Source organism: Serinus canaria, chromosome 2 (assembly GCF_022539315.1).
Source record: "Serinus canaria isolate serCan28SL12 chromosome 2, serCan2020, whole genome shotgun sequence".
NCBI lineage: Eukaryota > Metazoa > Chordata > Aves > Passeriformes > Fringillidae > Serinus > Serinus canaria.
Genome location: NC_066315.1, coordinates 30,031,819 through 30,052,713, shown reverse-complemented (window position 1 = coordinate 30,052,713; position 20,895 = coordinate 30,031,819). Strand labels below are relative to the sequence as shown.

The window sequence follows — 20,895 nt, the reverse complement described above, 5'->3', positions numbered from 1 at the left end:
CTGGTAGATTAGTTTTTGCTGGCTGAATTCCATCTTAAGAGTAAATTTCTGTACACATGGTTTAGATCCCTTGTGTTAGTCTGTTACATAAGAAAAATAGACCTTGGAAAGGTTACTTCAAAGGTCAGGGAATTTCTGTACTTGCAGCTGATGACAATGTATTAAATAAGATTGGGTTGTGATATTTTTAGGTTTTTAATTAACTTGTGTTCCTGTAAATATATCTAATGGTAGATATATTAGCTCATATTAAATGTCTGTCTGTTGTGTTATCTGTTCAGGTTTCAACCTTTTAATTTACTTGTATTAATAGTTGCTGTGTAATGTCTTGCCACAGTAGTTAAGTGTTACCTAAAGTTTCTGTTATAAAGTAAATTGTCTGCAATTCAGACTTTCACTGGAAGAATTTGGAAGCGGGGCTCAAAACTGTTTTGAAGAAAAGTTGTTTTACAAAAATATCTTAATTGTTGCCTTTTGATTTGATACATTATTCTACTATATTAAATCAGTGGGTCACATTTTGGGAGTATAAATTATTGGAAATATTTATAGACTCTTGCAGATTTCCTCTAAAGGATCCCTAATGGGAGCTTTGCATTGAGTAAATAGGATTTACACAGGTGTTCCAAGACCTTGGAGGGCAGCAGAAGTGGCTGGGTTGAACTTTTGGCAGTCATTAGCATATGTCAGCTTGAACTCCACTCAGTAATCACAAAGAAATCTGAACTTGAGTGAAGGGAAGCAGGAAAACAAGAAATAATTATGCCTTTAAAAATATAACAGTACCTTAACGCCAGTATTTTGTAGCAAACAAAATATTTAAGCAGTTGACAGTTATTTGTCTTCTCTTATAACATCAAATCACTTCCATCTTACTGCTAATCAAATCCTAGAGCTTTCAGAATATCAAGCAGTTTATCCAAGCTTCCACAAATGTCTTCTGTTAGCCAGTCTCAGGTGATACTCTGCTCCTAAATTGAGCATTGCAGTATAGAGCAGCACACCTGACAGGGTCATGGCTGTCCAAGGGACTTGCTCAACAATGGATTAAGTCAGAGTGTTGTGTCCAACAATGACTGAAAGCAAGCATAAAGATTAAAGGAGCAGCCTACTTATGGTGATAACAAACCAGAATAACTCTCCAGCATCCAGTAACTTATAGATTCTTGAGGTAAAGATGATGTCTGCTGTCAAAATATTTTTGCATAAATTCATCTGTTCTACCATTCGACAGACATAAACTTCTAGCACTATAGCATGTTGTGGCAAAACAGATTTCCTCAGAAGGGTTTTTCTTTCTTCTACCTTTTCTCAGTCTGGGACCTTGGTACTACAAGTCTACAAGCATATTCTTCAGGAGACTCCCTACTACAACACAGGTTATTCAGCCACTTTTAAGCTGCCTTTTATTCGGTATCTAGACTTTATAACAGAAATGTTACCTTCAGTAGTAGACATTTATGCAGAGACTGAGGTGGTTGAGGCAGACAAGAGCCAATCCTTGAAGAGAACTAGAGGAAGAAATAATGGAGTATTATGTTGGGATATTGTGGAGTTGATAAAGATTCAGATGAAGACAAAGACCTGCATTGTTACAGTGCACTAAGGTTTTAGTATAGTGAATTGAAAGTTTGAAAATTAAATAGATTTGTCACACATCTCGAATATGATATATTTCTGATCTTATTCTTTTTTTTCACTTTTTTTCTTCCTACATTATCTCCCCACCCTGCAGTCCTTAGATGACCTTTCAAATGTCCCTACTGATGAGACCATTCAGCTCCATGCATACATCTCAGATACTGGTAAGTGAATCTGTTATGATGTGTGCTAAATTTTTTGCCACCATTTATTTTGAATTTTGTATTGTTACACGCCCTTGAAATCCTGATTGTCTCTTTTTTTTTGGCCTCATAAAACATTTGAATTCCTATTTTCCGTTAAGCCTTTTTTTGGAAATCTTTCCAGTATTTGTTCTGTAGGTCACAGACTATATATCTGTACTTAAAAAGTGATTTAATTTTTATTTCGTATTGTAGTATTATTATTACTACTTTTATGTCTGGGGACTCATTCATTAAACTTACTATTGAGTAGGATTTATTTTAGCAATTATTTAAAGAAATTCTGAAAGACATCTCTCTTTCCAGTCACAGTATTATAATTCTTGACTGTTTCATTCTCTTAGTGTAATATTTTTCCCTTATTTTTTGTGCTTCCTTACTGACTTAGCTTAGTTTGAGGAAGCATCTTCTGTCATTATTGTGGTGGCATTTTTGGTTATCTTTTAAAAAACTTTGCCTAGAAACAATTTTTTTTTTTATTACATGACAGTAAATAACAAACAAATCTCATCTATTATTTGCAAATACCCTAGTTAAATTAGATTACATTGGGCAATTAAATTGTGAAGATTAGATTAGATTGCATTGGGCAATTAAATTGTAATTGAATTGTGATCTTCAGATACTTTTTGGGTAGATTTTACTATGCAATATACTCTTAAATCCTATGCATTTATGTAGTGGACACATGCTGTCAGCAAGCATTCAGCTACTCTACTTTTTAATTAAACTTATTCCAACTCAGTGTGAGGGCAGTGTGCAATCTAAGTGTCATGGTAGTCAGTCCTCAAGGAAAGGGGAAAATGAGTTGAAAGTTAAGAACCAAATTCTGCTTTTTAATTAAAATGGCATGTGGTACTTTTTTCTGAATTAAATTTAAAAGTTTCATCATTCTAAACTAAGGAAAAAAGGTAAACTTAAAACCTCATAAATTGTAACATTTATAATCTTGAGGGCAGCATGTATTGATAATTTCCAGTCTGACTTTGAATACATAGTGTTCCAGTTGTAGCAGGAGATCTGTCCAGATTTGTATTGCAAGATAGCATTAAACTGCATCTGTGAGTAGGTACTTTTACTTGCCAGTTACTGTCCTTGCCTGTGTGTGAGGGTTATATACAGACAGGATTATCTCTGTGTGTTTCAGGATTCACACTGTCTTGGGTTGCTAAATAAACACTCATTAAGTGTCTGTGACATAAGGGGCAGCAGGACAACTTCTTTCTTTTTCTGCCTCAAGTGGTTCTCATGATGCCACTTGGCAGTGCCCCTGGGATGTGGTCTGGTGGCTGCAGGGCCAAGTGGTTAATGTGCCTGTAGAGGACAGGGCTTGTGCAGCATCTCTGCTGCTGGGCGTTCCTGGCTCTGCTCTCTGGGCAGTCTTTTGGCACCATCCTGACTGCTGCTCATTCCCCTAAGGATTTAGCACTCAACATTTTTCTTTTAGAGGTTGGATGGCAAAGACAAGATGCTCTGTGCACACTCTTCACCTTTCTAGTGTGTAATTTTTGCATTGGCAGCAGCTGCCACTATCCTACAGGTGCTCCCTGAGTGCTTAGACAAAAGTATTATACTTCAGAGAAATCAAGACTGAAAGTACTACAGAGGATGGAATTGATGGTTTCTCAGGAGGATTGTATTTTATGCAGTGTGGGTGCATAGAAAAATTCGGGGACCTTGAATAAAAATATTTTCATCTAGCCACTGGAAAACTGTATGTACTGGATATTGGCTCAGTAATTAGAAATACTACATGTTACCAATTTAAATGGTATGCAGTGTGAACAATGTTGGTTCTAGGCTATTCTGTAAATAAAATGGAAGGTTTTGAAACAAACAGTATGGGAAAATTCTGTGAGGGAGGAATGTCCAAGAAGGCATAAATATTTAATGGAGAACAAAAAGATGTTTGCTTACATTTCAGATGGCTATATGTGTTCTTTTTATTTATGAATTGACTTTTCCATACAATGCGTGTGTGTGCGCACACAGAGAATGCGTTGCATATATACGTACACACGTCTGTATATATAGTTGACTAAAATAGCATGGGGAGTGTTCTAATCCTAGAGTTAATAACAAACTGCTGAGTTAGTAACAAACTACTGGTGCCAATAACAAAACTGAATGCTTGCAGCTTGCAATCATTGTCTTGTATTTATAGGCTTTGCTGATGGGCAGACTCTTGCAATGTGCTTAGACTACTTTGCAGACTGGAATTTCTTTTGGTTTCACAGTTATCTTCCACCCTCATCTTGAGTTCTTTAGGTTAAAATATCTTTAAGTTCTATTTACTATTTAAAAGTTGAAAATTGTTCTGTTTGTTTATGTTTTGCATGTCATTGAAACCTGTCTAGCTTTAAAGCTGCTTAATCTCGATTTAAGTTTACGTAGTAAGTTTTGTAGGGTACCGCACAGTGTTAAGCTAAAGGGATAGTTTAGTCTTTTGCTTGCATGTCCATTTTTGTCTTTCAAGTCTATCATTCCAGACATTTCTTCACTTCACATTTGTGTCCTTTCGTCTTCCTTCTTTCTGTTTGTTCCCTTTTTATTTTTTGTTTTTAAAACTGCTAGTCTATGCTGACTCTGACCCATATGCTGTGGCAGGAGTGTGTAATGACCACGGCAAGACCTACGCCCTGTACGCCATCACCGTCCACCGGCGAAATGCAAACAGTGAGGAGATGTGGAAGACATACCGGCGCTACAGCGACTTCCATGACTTTCACATGAGGATCACTGAGCAGGTAACCCATCTCATGAAAACCTTTGCAGGTGCTCTTTACTGTAGTTTAGTAATTGATGACTGTATGGTTGCTCTTTGAAAATGAAATGGAACTTAGAAAGTCTTCCCCCTTCTTCTCATACGGCTTTATTTTACTTTAAATCTTTGTATGAAAGTGCTGTTGGTCTCCAAGAGAGTTAGTTATATTTGTCAGAGATTAAGAAATGAAAGCTGAGGTTGGGAAATAGCTTTTTTAGGTGAATGTTAAGAATTGGTGGGGTTGCAAAAGGGAGAGCTGGTAGCACTTCACTATACTACTAGCAATCTGCCTTTTACTGCTGTACTTGTATTCTCAGACTCTTAACCCTCCTAAAATGAAAGAAGGAAGAAATAGAGAGTTATAATTCACCAGCTGATACAAAGTAGAACCTACTAACATGAAAAAAGGATGAAAACACGGTGCTTTTAAAAGGAGGCTGAAGTGCTTTTAAACCAAGCCTTTGGAGAAGTCAGATTTGACTGCATAACCTTTGAACTAGTCAGAAGTGTCAGTTTATATCTCTTTACTCAGTTATAAATTGAGAGTCATAGAGAACAAATTCTGTGCAGGTAAGTTAGCATTTTAAAGTTGCAGCAGTAATAAAAATTGAAAAGGCTTTATTAAAAAAGCAAACATGTTGAATACTTAGTTTAATTATAAATGAAGTCCGACTTTCCTTTGAATTTCTGATAGTCTTAGTGTGCTGTCAATAAATTTGAAATACTGATTTTTGTAATCCTTCAAATTGATTTTCTTAAATTAATTCAGTGTTTTGAAGAATCCTGGGTCTTTGAGTTAACATTCTGCTGGTATGGGACAGTCATTTAAAACTAACATAACTTTAAATGGGTAGAAATAAATAGCAAAAGCAAAGATGTTCAAAATATGAAAGCTCAACATTTCTGGTTGGTAAGTCTGATTGAATGTACAGAGACTAGAAATGTTAACCTAGAGCACTAAGACTGCAAAAATAAAGATTTCTGTAATTCACTGTGGCATCTCAGATGTTGCCATCTTGTCTTGACAAGAAAATAGACTTTCTTACCATCTTGTGTGCTTGTCTAGGACATTTTTATTGACATCTTAAGGGTAAAAGTTAGAATCATTGATTTAAAATTAGTGAGAAAGGCTGGGACTTTTTTTCAGAGAAAATAGATAGTTGATCCAAAATGGAATTGAAGTTAGCAGTTCAAAGTATCTAAGGGTTTTTTCCTTAGAGCACCGAATAGATTCGCACTAGTTCCTTTAGTGAGTCAGGTAATAAATGCCATTTGAAGTAGATACGTCTATTTAAAATAGAGGCTGTTAGTTGCTTATATTGATTCTAGTTAGATATAAGAGTCCAAATGAAAACTAGACCATCTTCTTCTCAGTTATTTTCCCATATGACCTACTTGCAAGGGAATGGGATTTCTAAAGTTGTGAAGTGATATTCTTTGGTGCTTCCTGCAGACTATGAATTTTATATGAGCTTTGTGGCCTTCCAAAGTTTAATTATGCAAGAAGAGATCTTGCAGGGACTGAATGGAATCCATATCTTTAAATCTGTAATCTTGTGGTCTTTTCTAAAGAGGAAAAGGATGCAACAGGTTTCCAGATTGTATCTTAAAGCCTAAAATACTGTATGTTTCTCTCTTTAGCACCTTAAGGATATTATTTACAGAAAGTCTAGATTCTCTATGGATTCTGTATGATTCTTCAAGTTTTATTCTTGTCACTTTTTAATTTTTTGTGCATTTTACCAAATATATTCAGCCTTATTAATTGTTAGGGCCTCTTCTTTCCCTTCTCCTTCCCTGGGACTGCCATTCTTCCTGCAAAATTAGATCAGAGTACATGTCAACCATGTACAGTGGCAATCACTGTCATTACCTGGAGAAAAGACACAGATCATGACATATAGAGCAAGTTGTGGTAACCTGTGTATAAACTGGATGCTGCCAGCTCTCCAGGGAGAAAAGCTTAATTATTTCCTTGATAGGCTTGGTCAGGATAGGAAAGGAGAGAAATTTTAGAAAGATTTACAAGTTCTCTTGAAAATCTTTACTCTTTGTGTAGTCTTATAATTGTAGTAACTTCATTCCAAATAATAATAATGATAAATTTTGAGCCTAAGCCTTTTGCACACTCTATTGGTTTGTATTTCAAAAGTGTACTTCAAAAGAGAGTTTCACAAGAAATTAAAATTTACCCTTGATAGTCTCCTGGGAATTTTCATGCATTTTTTATTGACAGCGTACCTCTCTCTTTGGCTTCTCCAAGAATTCTGAGTTCCAGGCATGATGCAGAATTCTTTTTGTCAGGTGTTAGATGATATATAAGAATAGGTGAATAGAATGTCCTTATATAAAGACTTGAAACTCTTGAAAACAGAAAAAAAATTCTTCTCTTTTTTTCTAGTTTGAAAACCTTGCAAATATACTAAAACTTCCTGGCAAAAAAACTTTTAACAATATGGACAGAGAGTTTTTGGAAAAGAGGAAAAAAGATTTAAATGCATATTTGCAGGTAAGCTGTTATTGTGGGTTTTTTTAGCTCTGTGCATGAAATTATTTTTTCAGAGGTAGCTTGTCTTTGTGGTTTTTTTCTTTTAAAAAAAACCAAAATCAGTCTGGGTTGGTACACAAAACTAAATAATATACAATAAGAACTTGATGCTGTCTCATAAGTTTGCATTTTCTTTGGTGTTTTGTTTTATTCTCAGCCAGTTCTGTCACAGCTTTTCTGAGCTGATGAGGTTCTAGGTGTGTTGGTTTTGAGTGTTATGCCATGGACCTTCTCCTGCTGACATTTTTGTGTGACTTTCTCTCGTGCTGCTGTGTAAGGATTTCTGTGGCACCCACTCCAGCAGTGTAGCAAATCACACAGTTCCTCTGTTCAGATAAGGCCTGTATCCGCCCAAGCAAAAAAATTGAGTTGTCTTCCTTCATAGGCACTTCCTGGTCATTTAGCAGTAAAATTTGTTGACCAAGTCTATGAACATGTTAACAGTAAATAATAAAAATGAGTAAAACACTGTAAAATGACTGTTTAATAATATTTTTCTGTGAGATGCTATAATTACCATAGTGGTTAAAATTATGGTAATTACTAAGAAGCCCATTGTTTCCACCTGGAGACTACTTTAAAGTGTAAATAAAATTTAGGAATGAAAAAATACATTGCTACATGTGATGTCTTTGATTGTCTCTTGTTCATTATGTATTAAAATAACTTTTGAAAATTATTTTACTCAGCTCTTGTTAAATCCTGAGATGATGAAAGCTTCTCCAGCTTTAGCCCATTATGTGTATGACTTCCTGGAGAATAAAGCCTACAGCAAAGGGAAGGGAGATTTTGCAAGGAAGGTAAGAATGTTTTGTACAGTCAGGAACTTTGGAGCATTCATTCATGATTACATTAAACAGACACGTTGAAGTGATATTAAAGAGCTATACAGCACTTTGAAAATATCTTGCAAATTAGGTGGCTTTAAAACTTTCAGTGGCATATCTGAGGACATACAGAACCAAAAAATTACCATTTTTATAATAGGTAAATCTGTTTGTATGACAAGAAAATAAACTTTTAAAGTTTATTTAATAGTAAATTGCACTGAGACTTCTCTACTAGTCTAAAAGTGTGTTTGTTGGAAGTTGCTTTCTGTCATACATCTGTGGGGTTTTTTTATGGTTTTAATCCTTCTGATTTCTTTTTTCAGTTCTTTACTCTGTATTTGCTGCTGTTACCGTGCTTTCTGCTCTTCAGCCCAAAACACGATTTGCATTTCCCTTCAAAAGCACCTATTACGTATTCAGGTGTAACCATCCAGAGTCATTGGTCAAATTCAGAGCTCTGGGCTCTACATCCCTTTTAAGTCACCAGAACTGTCTTCAGACAAGTGGTTCTTTGTTCAGTTGACCAGTTTGCATGAGCATCTGCTTTGTAATGTAGCCATTTCTAAAGTTTAAGCAATTTAGATATAAAAAGCATCTGCAATGCTATTGTCACCTCAAGTTACTGTCCTGCCTATATTCCTTAAATAATTAACAGTGAAATAGTTAAATATTTATCTAGGCTTCTATAATGACTAAGATGTGTTTTCCAGCTCACAAGATTCTTTATAAGCATAACTTTTTAAAAGGGCGTCACTCTGGTTTTTGTCCTTCTGTTTGGACTGAATTCAAAGTATATATTGAAAAAAAAGTTGTAACAATTTCTGTGAATCTACTTCATGTTTTCAATTATACTTGCCATGATACATACTATTCCAGTGCTGTTTAGAAGAGGTGTGTTGCAAAGATGGAGAGTTGAAAGCAGAATTGAAACATCTGGAAGTAGAAAGCTTGGAAGGGAGAAATGGTATTGAATGGAGAAGAAAAGGAAAATAAATTTAAGCTTAGAAAAGCCAAGGGATGGGAAATGAAAATGACTCAGGAAAACATCTGTTGAAAGATGTAAATAGCTGCAGTAGGGCTGTAACAAATGAGAAATATAAATGGAAGTAAAATTAAAGCTATATTCTGCATTCTGTAATGAAGTAATTTGAATTGTAAGAACAAGTATTATGTTATTGTTCTCTGTGCCATGTTTCTCATAGTTTATTAATATGCTGGTGTCCTCATAGATGATACAATTCTGGTTAAACATCTTCCCCTTCAGATGGACACGTTTGTAAATCCACTGCGTAACTCTATGAGAAACGTATCAAATGCAGTCAAGTCTATCCCTGACAGCCTGGCAGAGGGAATGACTAAAATGTCAGACAACATGGGTAAAATGTCAGAGAGATTGGGACAAGACATAAAGCAATCATTTTTCAAGGTAAGAAAACACTGGTGGTTAATACATACTAGTAAATTAACAGAAGAGTCACTACTGGCTCACTGAATTTAATGTTATATAGAAGTCAAGTCATTAAACAGAAGACCAATCTGTTTTGTACCTGCTCCTTTTAATAAGGTTCAGCAGTGATTTTACTGCAAAAATGGAGATCTTTGCAATTAAGTAACATGTTTTAAGGTGGCATCTACAGACTGTTACAGTTCTCCACTTAATTCAGTGAAGTAACTTGAGAAGTACATGAGATTCATGGCTTATTTTTTAACAAACCATTCTCAATCAGCTAATTTCCTGCATCTGCTGTTTTTGTTAGGGGGAAAACAATTTTTTTTGAAACTTAGAATAAGGAGCTAGCCTCTTTTCTGCTTATTCCTTGGTGAATTGTGGTTTAAACTAAATTTATTTTTCTGTCTTTCCTGCCATCTTCCCTCATCTCTTACATTCATAAAATATACTTTAGAGGTGAGGAATGGTAGCATGATATGCAGTTTGGAAGTCCTATGAAAATAGGAACATGTTCATCTTCCCTTTGTTTCTCTGGTCTTCCTCTTTCTGTGTGTAGCTGTAAGGTCTGTGGTCAGGGGTTGTTCCATTTTGTGCTATATATGGCAGATGTAGAACAGCAACTGAAATGGGTGAATTAATCCTTAAATCATGAAAGGGAATAATAAATTGGGACCTGAGGAGATACATGAGGTTTCTTAATTACTTGCAGGGGAAAATGACTGTCTCTGGACTTGATCATTGCTAGTAACTTCCCTGGTGTGTGACTAGCAATATAGTTGCAGCTGTACTCGCTGGGAAGCGTGTGACTAAGCAGGAGTTAAGATTAGGAAGAAATATCAAAAGAAATATCTTTTAATATTTCTAATAATAATATTATTAGAAATTATTCTAATAATATCTTATAAGAAAGTCTCTTATAAGAGTTTTCAAGTATTTTGCAGTTGAAGCACTAGGCACTTGATAAATTAGGATAAATTTGATAAATTAGGTGTGAATTGTCTTAAAGATATTGATAATTTTAGAAGCTATACAGAAATGTATACAAACTTGATTTTTGGTTTTGGAAGGTGAAAGAGCTGCTGTGTATTTATCAACAGCTGTGTATATATTATTTTGCAATTAATTTTGACCAAACAATGACATGTTGTTGTTTTATATTTTCATAACCAAATTGCTTATGAAATTTTTTCTGATTCTTTCATACTTCAAAGTATTTTTTCTTTCATTAACATAGGCTTTTTTATTGTAGGTGCCACCTCTGATGCAGAAAACCTATTCAGATCCTGACCATTGCCGTGTTGCAGCACCAATTGATGACAATGTGAGTCTGATGTTTGTCCTTTCAAAGTTGACACCTATAAAACCAAACAAATGAGTTACTTATTCTGCATTGAGTTACACTTCTTTTCTGACACTATACCAAGCACTTCAAAGCAGTTCTAAGCTTCTTAAAAAGAAATCTGCATACTTCCTTTTAAAATTAACATTTTTGCTAGCGCTGGGATGGTTTGCACAACATTGGAATAACTGTGAAGAGTGCATGTATTACTGTTTCTGTATTTTATAGCTGGAGGTTTCATTTTTTTTGGCATTTTTCTCTTCTCCCTCCAACATGTTTTTTGCAGGCCAATCTGTGTAATGTAATTACTGAAAAAGTAAAATTATGATCCATTTCTTAATCTTCAAGCATAAAAGCACAGGATAGTCATGCAGGTTACAGTCTAAATAAAAAGCAGTTCATTGCAGTGAAACGTCACTGTTTTTAGCATCCATAAGAAAGTGGTGCCCAAGAAAATCTCTTTCCTGAGTTTTTGTGTAAGGCTGCTGGAAGCACAGCAACCAGGAAGAGATCAGGGATAAGGTCTCTCTTTAGGACATATTTACATGTATTAATTTTATTCAACTTCTGTAGTATCTGTTGACTTTGGAAATAGCTGCTTCTTGTCATATTTTAAAAATTCAGTGTATCTGGTTTTATATTTAATTTTCAGTCCTTCTTTGCTACTAATGATGTTATAGAAGATTTAGGGAAGATTTTATATTACAGTAAAATACAGAGTAAATTGTCATTGTTGTGCTTATACTGAAGTGTTTGACAGATAAAGTAGCTTCTAAAACTGTAGCTTTCTTGAACTGAAATAAAATTTTACTGTTTGTTCTTTTGCTTGGTGATCAGGTGGATGACAATATTCCTCTGCGAGTAATGCTCCTACTTATGGATGAAGTCTTTGATTTAAAGGAGAGAAATCAATGGTTAAGAAGAAATATAAAAAATCTGCTTCAGCAACTTATTAGAGCAACATATGGTGACACAATTAATAGGTACTGCTTTTCTTATATAGAGCAATCATGTGAGTGACACTGTATAGTACCCTTCTTGGTAATGCTAAATTATTATGCTTTAAATCTGCATGCATTCCTCCTCAGAGAAAATCAATAAACTGGGTGCCAACATGGTATAAAATGGAGATAAACATAAAACATTATTGAAAGAAAAATTCCAGTAACTCTTACATGCCAGAGAACTTACAAAAGAGATTTCACATGTAAGAGTTCACATTTCTGTGAATGTAACTTAATATTTACGCTTTTTGCCCAGTTTTACCACTATGTCTTTTTTATTAATATTATTTATTGTTTTCTGCACTATTTCTACTTACATCTCTTTCATACTACAAATTATACACTGGCACTTTCAAATTATGTGAACTATACTGAGTTGCTGTCAAGTTTTTGCTCTCACACTTCAAAGATGGAAGTGGGAAAGAAGAAGGACTCCTATGGGGTCTGCTTTGGCCGCTCCATGTTCTTTGTACTTCACATGTACACTTATTCATGCAAATGCAAAGCCAGTTAATAATGCTAATTAAGTAATATTTCTTGCCCTCAGCTGAGAAATATACAGTTTCCAGGCTTACCTTCTAATAATTTGTTTCTGAAATGGGAGCAAATATAAACAACAACAAAGTCTAGATACAGGTTTAGAACTGCATTGTTACTTTCAATTTAGTACCATGAATCAAAATTTAAATTTCTAGATGGTAAAAAATAGCTTCCTATTCCTTTTTTTCAAGTCATTCCTCACTGTGTCATTTCTTTTTACCCTTCACAATTATATATTTGTGATGTTTTCATCATCACTGTTAAACTTACAGACTTGTGGTAGCAGTAATGAGGTAACTATATGGTAAAATAGCACAGGGTTTTTCTCAAGTAATTCTTTATGGCCAGTTGAAAACTGTTTTGAGAACTGTACTTCCAAGAACATGCTGCCCTGTTGAACAACTCTGAATGCTTTTTGCTGTTTCCAGATTGTAGTATAAGCAACAGTTTCTGCACAGGCTGCTGCTTCCTTATTGGAGAGATGGCTGTAGTGTAGTACTAGTTTGCTTCTGCATTTAGAGCCATTTCAGATACTCATGGCTTCCTCTGGTCAACAGTCATACCTTGTCCTGGCAAGTTCTTGGATTTAATAGCATTCTGCAGAAAAATCATCTTTTTCTGTTTCTTAGAAAACAAAATTCAAATTGTGGTTGGGGAAACAGTCCTGGGATTGTGGTGATACACAAATGCATGTATCATTTCTGTTAGCATCCTAGATTTGAATATAGACCTGTGTGGATGGGTTGGTGATTGAAGGCCTGATGAATTATCAGTCTGTATTTCCTGTTAAGGATTGTGAAGTAACTGTACACATTGCAGCAAGTATTTTGAGATTCTGAGTAGGTCCTTTGCTTACAGAAGCAGAACCTAAGAGTGCTCCATGCAGAACGTGGAGTGCTCTACAAGGAAACCAGTTATCCAGTGCTGATGGGAGATGCAACAGCAGCTTTGCAGCCAACTTCATTATCGTATATTTACCCAAAAAGAAAAAAAATTTAGCTTTAGGGAGGGATCAGTGAGCTTAGATTTCTATCTTGAGAATCAGTGTTTGCCTTCCTATTGTGAAGTATTATAGAACCTACTTACAGAGTTGGAGAAACCTAAAATTATACTTTGTTTTCCCTAGAATTCTCATTAAAATGCTTCACTTATGGGTTGTCTGCTTTAAAAATTAAACAAGAGACTTGTTGTTTTTTTTTTAGAAAAATAGTTGATCATGTTGATTGGATGACATCTCCCGAGCAAGTAGCAGATGCAGTGAAACGCTTCAGGTATGTCTTTTATCACAGATGTTAGATACAAAGTAGTCACCAATTGGTGTCTAATATCTATATGTCTTCCTTCTCCACTTACATGAGGAAATTATTATTCTCCAGAATATAGTTGGATCATACACTGCTTTTTACACATGTTAAGTGAGAGAAAGCAATTGTCACATGGAAAAGACATTTCTTAAAAACTGTTTTTAAGTGTCCTCTACCTTAAAATCTTATTTGTCAACCAGTCTAGAAGAGCTAGGGTACAGGTATACTTAGAAATTTCATAATTTATCACTGTAGTGATGTAATGTCTTGTTTGCCTTGATGGAGGCATGTACGTGCCTTGCTTTTAAAGGCAAACAATCAGTGCTAAAAGAACCCTGGCTCCGAGATAATGTTTCACTTTGGATAGATACAATGGAACTGAAGTCTGAATTTAAAACTATCCTAAAAGTTTTAATGGCTTCTACATTGGTGTTGAGAAAGTGTTACACACTTTTTTTCTTTCCATATAATTTGGGGCTTTTTTTGCAGGGGTGAAAGTCAAAGTAGGGTAATATGTTCTCCAAAGGGTCATACTTTACAAGTGTACTGTTATTCTTTGATTAAACTGTAAGAATGTGTACTTTTTATTCAGAAAAAAAATCATCTTTCACTGAGGCAGAATAGTTCATTAGAGGCATGTCTTTTGCATTGGACTTTTTACTACACTGAAACTATTTCTTGTCAGCTTTAGCTTGTTGAAAAGCTAACTGCTAGTGTCAAAATTTTGATGAAGTAATTAATAGACCTAGAGTCTCAGTAGCAAAAAAACCTGGTAAAAGCAAGGCTTAGGTCTATTTTATGTAAGAACTGTGTGGTTTTTGAATGGTTTTGATTTGCATTGTTTTATTGAAATTTCATTTCTTCTGATTCCTAAACTAAAAAAGCATATGGTAGCTACTTAGGTTGAATATATTGTACTACTTGCTTTTGATTTCTTCATCTTCTTCATCATTCTTCTTTTTTTTTCTCTTCTGATATTTGAAGTGTGTATTAGGTTGTGTGCAAATTTCTTTCTTGTATTTATTTTATGAGATAGCCTTGAGAGATTTAAAAGAGCTTTTTACTTGATAAAATGTTAATGTATTTTGACAGATTTGCTTTTGTTACAGAGATGCTTTTTGGCCCAATGGCATTCTAGCAGAAACTGTTCCACGAAGGGACAAAGCTATTAGAATGAGAACAAGAGTTGCAGGGAAAACCAAATTGCTGGAGGTAATGCCAGGTGAGTGAGTCTGGGATTAAAGCCTATTAATCCATACCATATATTGTTACTGAAATTAATATCAGTATTCTTGTTGATTGTTTTAAGTACTGTAAAGAAACCTTGGTATATGAAATGTATTTAAATAAAAAAGCATTGGACATTTTCACGTGTACTGTCAGTAATTCTCTTAGACCCGCCCCAGTGTTAAGTTTTTAGAGGATTTAGTTGTGGCTGAAATGGGTATATTCCAAACCAGAACAATTTCTTGGAAACATGGTTTCCACATGCAGAGGGTAAGAGTGAAGTTATTTTCAAAAATGCTCTCTTCTGTAAGAGAACTTTGGTTTAGTCATGTTGTGTAGAGGCACTGTTACCTCGAATTTCGGGCTATATGGTTTGAAAGACTTAACATTCAGTTTAAGTTTGTTGTTAACATGGAAGTAGAATTTACTTAAACTTCTGTGTGACTTCTGTTTTTGTAGATGAACTGAAGCACATCATAGGCGCTGAGACTACGCGGAAAGGCATTCTTCGGGTCTTCGAAATGTTCCAGCATAGTCAGCTGAATAAGAGAATGGTGTATGTGTTTCTGGAGAGATTCCTAGAAACCTTATTTCCACAAAATAAGTTCCCTGAGCTGTTCCACAAACTGCATTCAAAGTCAAAGCAAATGCAGAGATATAAGCAGAGACTACACTCTACTCAAGCGCCTTCCTTACAGAAAAGGTGACACTTCAAATCCATTAAGCTGGTGTTTGTTTGTCCAGGATTAATTACTTGGGCAGATTCTCTGGGGCTTCAAACTCACATGCCGTCATTTCTGCACCAGTCTTCTAGTGTCACATATTAGATTATTAATGCATCTGTAAGACCTGTGGATCTTCTCATCTTCACTTGTAGTTCAACCACGACCAGAATGGTTTGTGTGTCTTAAATGATTTGGTGCGTCTTCATGCAACATTGGGAAGAAAACTGGCCCAGTATATCAGAATGCAGATCCCTTCCGTTCCTGAGTCGATGTCTTGCCAGCAATGCAAAGTGCCAGACTGTTCAAGTAAAGCACAACTATGGTGATACAACTGAAGAAAAGGGTGTTTTGGCACTGGGAGATAGTGCAATGTGTGAGAGTCAGGTGGAATTGTTCAGCGTTACATGTGTTGAGGCTCTGTAGGGCTATCTTAACATTCCTGTAAAGGCTGAATTAACCAGGAAAGCAGTCTGTGGAATAGCAGGTTAGTCGGAGCAGGGAGAAATAGCTGTAGCCCCATCATAAAAGTACATTTATTAAATAAAAGTGGAGGTAAGGTGGCTTTTATGCCACTTTTGCATCACCTTTCATATTTTGAAAATTAAACTAACCTTATATCTAATGGGGGTTTTAGTAAAAGCAGAGGTGCAGTAGAAACAAACCCTTTATTCTGATTATTCTGTAGTGTTTAAAGGCCGTATGCTGCTCTTACAGCACCTGGCATACGTTTTGCATGTAACTTCAGTGGAGAAGGAACATCATATTTATGTTCAATTGGTCTATTGGAACATAAGTCAAGTTGGTAGTTGTAGAAGGAAAGGAATATATGTTTCAAAGAGGATAAATATTGTGTTAGAAGATGAGGAAGTTGCACTAAGACACAGTTTACACTCAACTCCCCACTAAAATCTGGAGCATTTTTGGGATGTGAAAGAGCTATGTCCTACTTAATTGAAAGATTCCTTACCTTTTAGTGTGTAAGCCTCATATGGAAAAAATGTTAGAATTACTTGGTTCCTCACAGGTAAAAGATTTCATTAGTCATATGCAAACACTTGGAAATTTCTGAATGCATCTCAGTGTATATATGAAAATAAAAAGGAAATAAAACGACAATATTTTTTTAAATAATTTTTTTATTTTTTTGCATAGTGTAAAATTTTAATAAAAATTTGACATCAAGGCCCCACATACATCTGTTTAGTTTCATGGAAGATGTTCTGTCCAAGTAAAAATACAGTAACATTTGAATAATCCGTTTGGCCACAGCATATCTCAGTTTGTGTTTTCTTTTTCATAGTCCCCAGCTGTTTGAGCACTATCTTGAGTGAATAGAAGGTAGTCTTTTAGAGTCCCTTTTTTTTCTGAACACTAAACACAGGGTAAAATACAGTTCTGGATCAAGGATCCCAAGGATCCTTGTGGTAATTTGTGTCTTAATGGGAGCAAATGGTCCTTTTATGCAAGAGAGAAACAGACCTTTGATGAAAGCGTTCTGAGACAAGATAGAAGGCTCTCAAAGGACCTTGTTAAATTGACTGACACTTCTATATAGATAATTTTTCTCACGGACTCAATGAAATGTAGCCTTTTATCATACTACTTAATGATGATCATATTGTACTGTTAACATTCTCATACAGTATGCATGGGCTCAAGTGCACTTGTTTTTTTCTTTATTGCAGAACTAAATGCTGTAAATTAAATCCCTTTCTTTTCTAATCCCTAGGAAGATAACTTGGTAAATCTAGAAGAACCCCTCTCCCTTCCTCTCTGCAGGTTCTGTGGAAGTGTGATGGTTAAATGCTTTTGAATTTAACAAAATCCTTGAGTTCTGTGTGAAGTAATCAACATAGCCAGCTCCTATTGTTTACATGCCTGTATCTTTCTCTGTCAGGGTGCTCACGCATAACTGATATCTGGCTGATGAAAGATCATTCAGCAGTTGTTCTTGGTGATACAGTAAATATCTCATTAATCTTACCAAATCTAATTTATGTCTTTTAAGTCATTGAATTTGTTAAGCAGTATGAAAGTGGGAAGTTCAAATACTGTTTTGTCAAATCTGTGGAACCTTTTATCTATCTGTAGGTACCATGAAAAATTTCAACGGGATAGTTATAATATACAAATTTGGCCTTTTTTTTTTTTTTTTTTTTTTTTTTTTTTAGTTATCTGGTACATTTCTGTACAAAAATAAAATAATATCTCTAGGAATGTGAACTAAACCTAATACACCATACTTACTAGTCATTTTACTTGATGAATTTATTGCATATACCTATACACACATTTATATACGCATGTGTGCATACGTATATATGTATTGAAGTTCTGTATTTAATTACAGAATGTGGCTTCCTAATTCAGTGGTGCCTGTTGGCTGGCAAGAACCATCAGAAATTAGCACTTTTTGTGAAAGCAAGTTTGTATGTATCTTTCTTTAAAAAGTTTTCTGGTTGACAATTTGAAGTACCCATGCTGTCAACCCATGCAGCCTATTATCCTAGGAAGTCTCCAAAACTGAATGTTAATATACAGCACTTAAGTGTCTGGGTGTATCTTCTGACCTTTAGGTGCTGTGACTGGCCGCTGAAAATTGTGCCACTGTCAACAAATGCACTTGTTTTAGCCTTAATTATTTTTAAGAGAAAATAAGCAATTGAATTTTTCATTTGATTCATCCTCAAGCTTGTGCTGCTGGTGTTTGCTAGAACTAAACAGTTAATTTTAAGTGCTACGAGAATGTGTACCAAAATGAAACTATATAAATTCCACAATCTAAATTTTAATTTTGTGCAATATTTTCATTTAATGCATGTGTATTTGAATAGCTGTAAAATAAATGAATTTTTAATGTTCTGAAGTCTAGGTTAAAAATGTCTTCTCAGGTGAACAATTCTGCATTCTGTTGTTACTTTAGTTTATTTAAGGACTTGTTTTAAAAGTCTTACTTGTTACTCCTTTGTTAATTCCTTTGTTCTCAGTGATCCTTGCTCTCCTGAGCAAAGCTCATGTATTACAAGGGAAGAATCTGAAGAACACATCTCATAAACTCATAGAGCTGTTATAAATTACTTGTGCATATCATTGTACAGTAAGTGTCAGCTGTGTGCCTAATTGTTCTATTGATGCTTTTCCCCTCCCCTCCCCCTCCTCTCGTTTCTGTAACAAAGAATGAACATGAAATGGACTGCCATGGTCACTTCTACTGAATGGCAGAGGACTCTGAATTTTTTTTGGAGTTTGCATTTATGTTCTGTCCAATAGAAAGCTAAAAAATTACACTAATAAAGTATTAACAGGATTAGTATGGGTCTCCATTTATTTTTCAAATAATTTTCTCATAGCAGGTATGAAGGGTTGCTGAAGATAAAATTATTACTGTTTAAATAAAACAACTGTTATTTGAAGATTTTTTTAATGTTTTATAAACTGGGTTTGCTTCTAACAAAATAATCTCTACATTCATTTTTGACCAGTGTTTGCAGAGAGTCCTGCATTTTAAAAAGAAGCAGAAACAGTGGGATTGTATTATATAAGAGGGGTTTATATTGCAGGTTTTTTAAATCTTTGGCTCTTTCCCCCCGGGTTTATTTTTGCAGCAGCTGGGTCTACCATGGGATCACAATTGTTACCCTTGATCTGTTTATTCCAGCTGCTTCACATTCATCAAAAAGATGTCCTGAGCTAGAGAGATGTTAGTTCATTGACCCTTGAGTAAAGTGTTTACCACTTTTGCTGCAGGATATAGGCACATATCAGGTATTTTACTAGCTGATTGGAAGTTCTTAGTTGTTGAACCTGTTATCCTAGGGTAATTTCATGGCAAAAATACAGTCCATAATAAGATTATTTTTTAAAAACATCTTAAAATTAGCTACCCTTTGCTAACTGCAAGTTATATGTTTCTGTGGCTTATTTAAATCTTCAGTCTATCAGATTATTTAATTTTGGTTTTGATGTCTAATGCAGTGTGGTTGCTAAAGTTATTTTGGGTTCAGTAGTCAGCATCAATTTTCCTTAACATGACTACAAATTCCATAATTTGGAATTCTTCCCTTGGAAGAAGGGAAATTATGTAATTAAAACAATTAGTTTACTTTTGTTATGTATTTCAAAAGAAAATAAGCTTTAGTAAACACTTGAACTGTGTAAACCACTTCAGTGTGTGTCCCTCCCAAAAATATGTTTGACTACTTTTGTATTCAGGTGTCTCAAATAACTGTTTCCCAGTTACTTGAGATATTTGCCACGTCTCTGAATTACTATGGCATGTTGGGCTTGGGTTAATCTGCATGGGTCAGTTAAATAATTTGATACCTGGTTCAGCAAGGGCTAACTGGAATTCTCATTTGACACATTAGAATTGGACTAGTTTGCAAAATAATTCTGAGGTGTTTAAGTAGAAAACAAGATTATGTTGAATTTGTTGGCAATCAAGACATACTAAATGAAAATAAAGAATGAAGATTTCAAAAAATTGTATTTTTCTTTCTAACCATAACACTTTTAAACATGGTTCCAAAGTAGTCTGTTGAGGATTTTGTGCTGAATTTTCTCAGCTTGAGGACTGAAAACATTTTAATTCTGAACTAAATTGAGAGATAATGATAAAATTCTTCTGTTACCAACTTCTGGGAGTTTTAGGTAAGAGGTTATAAAAATTACTTGAATTGGGAACATACTTCTTCATTTGGAGCGTGTGGAATATAGTTCTGCAAGTTACCTGGTAATTCCATACACAGAATAGCCAGAACTTTCACTTCTTTTGTTCTTTTCCTTAAAATAGGCAGCCTGTATTAGGGTAAATACAAAACTTTGCAGATGTCATCTCCCCTACAGGTTTGTTATTTTTTCAATGTGACAGTGAAGTTGGAATTTGATTATCAATGGCAATGTTTTTGTTATGAAGAACTTCATACAAAGCATTCCCTTGTAGTCTCTTTAAAAAATTGGTTTCACACCTTACTCAATTTTATGTTATGTTGATTTAAAACACTGGCTTCCCATTAGTCCTGAACATCATCTTTGCAAGCAAATAAGACCTGCTTATGTCTAATGTAAAAACAGGTACCTGGGTGGAAAGAGGGGATAGCTCCTCCATGAAATGTACTTCTGTCTTGTGTCAGTGCAAAAGTAATACTGGGATTTCACGTGTTTGGAAATTCACCAGTTCTGCTGACTTTGTACAGTGCCATGTAAAGAAAACATGGACTCGTGGTTCTTGGTTCTTCTGTGGATCTCAAGGAAAAGTATTTTAGTTTTCTTCTTATTGCATGTGGGTTCTAGGTGTTGCTGAGGCTAGTGGTGAGTAGTG

The 20,895-nt window shown here is 35.0% G+C and overlaps 1 protein-coding gene across 4 annotated transcripts in view; it reads left to right on the top strand.

The window, feature by feature from the left end:
- Positions 1-18,882, top strand: part of SNX13 (sorting nexin 13) — a 64,426-nt gene extending 45,544 nt beyond the window's left edge. For 3 of the 4 annotated variants that reach the window (XM_050971707.1, XM_030230498.2, XM_030230493.2), the window contains 10 exons: positions 1,736-1,805; positions 4,452-4,591; positions 7,010-7,117; positions 7,846-7,956; positions 9,251-9,412; positions 10,686-10,757; positions 11,613-11,758; positions 13,522-13,590; positions 14,733-14,845; positions 15,310-18,882. In XM_050971707.1, coding sequence (XP_050827664.1) covers positions 1,736-1,805; positions 4,452-4,591; positions 7,010-7,117; positions 7,846-7,956; positions 9,251-9,412; positions 10,686-10,757; positions 11,613-11,758; positions 13,522-13,590; positions 14,733-14,845; positions 15,310-15,557 — 1,239 coding nt within the window. In that variant the 3' untranslated portion in view covers positions 15,558-18,882. The remainder of the gene's footprint in view (positions 1-1,735; positions 1,806-4,451; positions 4,592-7,009; positions 7,118-7,845; positions 7,957-9,250; positions 9,413-10,685; positions 10,758-11,612; positions 11,759-13,521; positions 13,591-14,732; positions 14,846-15,309) is intronic. The other variant, XM_050971706.1, reaches the window with a different exon arrangement.
- Positions 18,883-20,895: the final 2,013 nt, after the last annotated feature.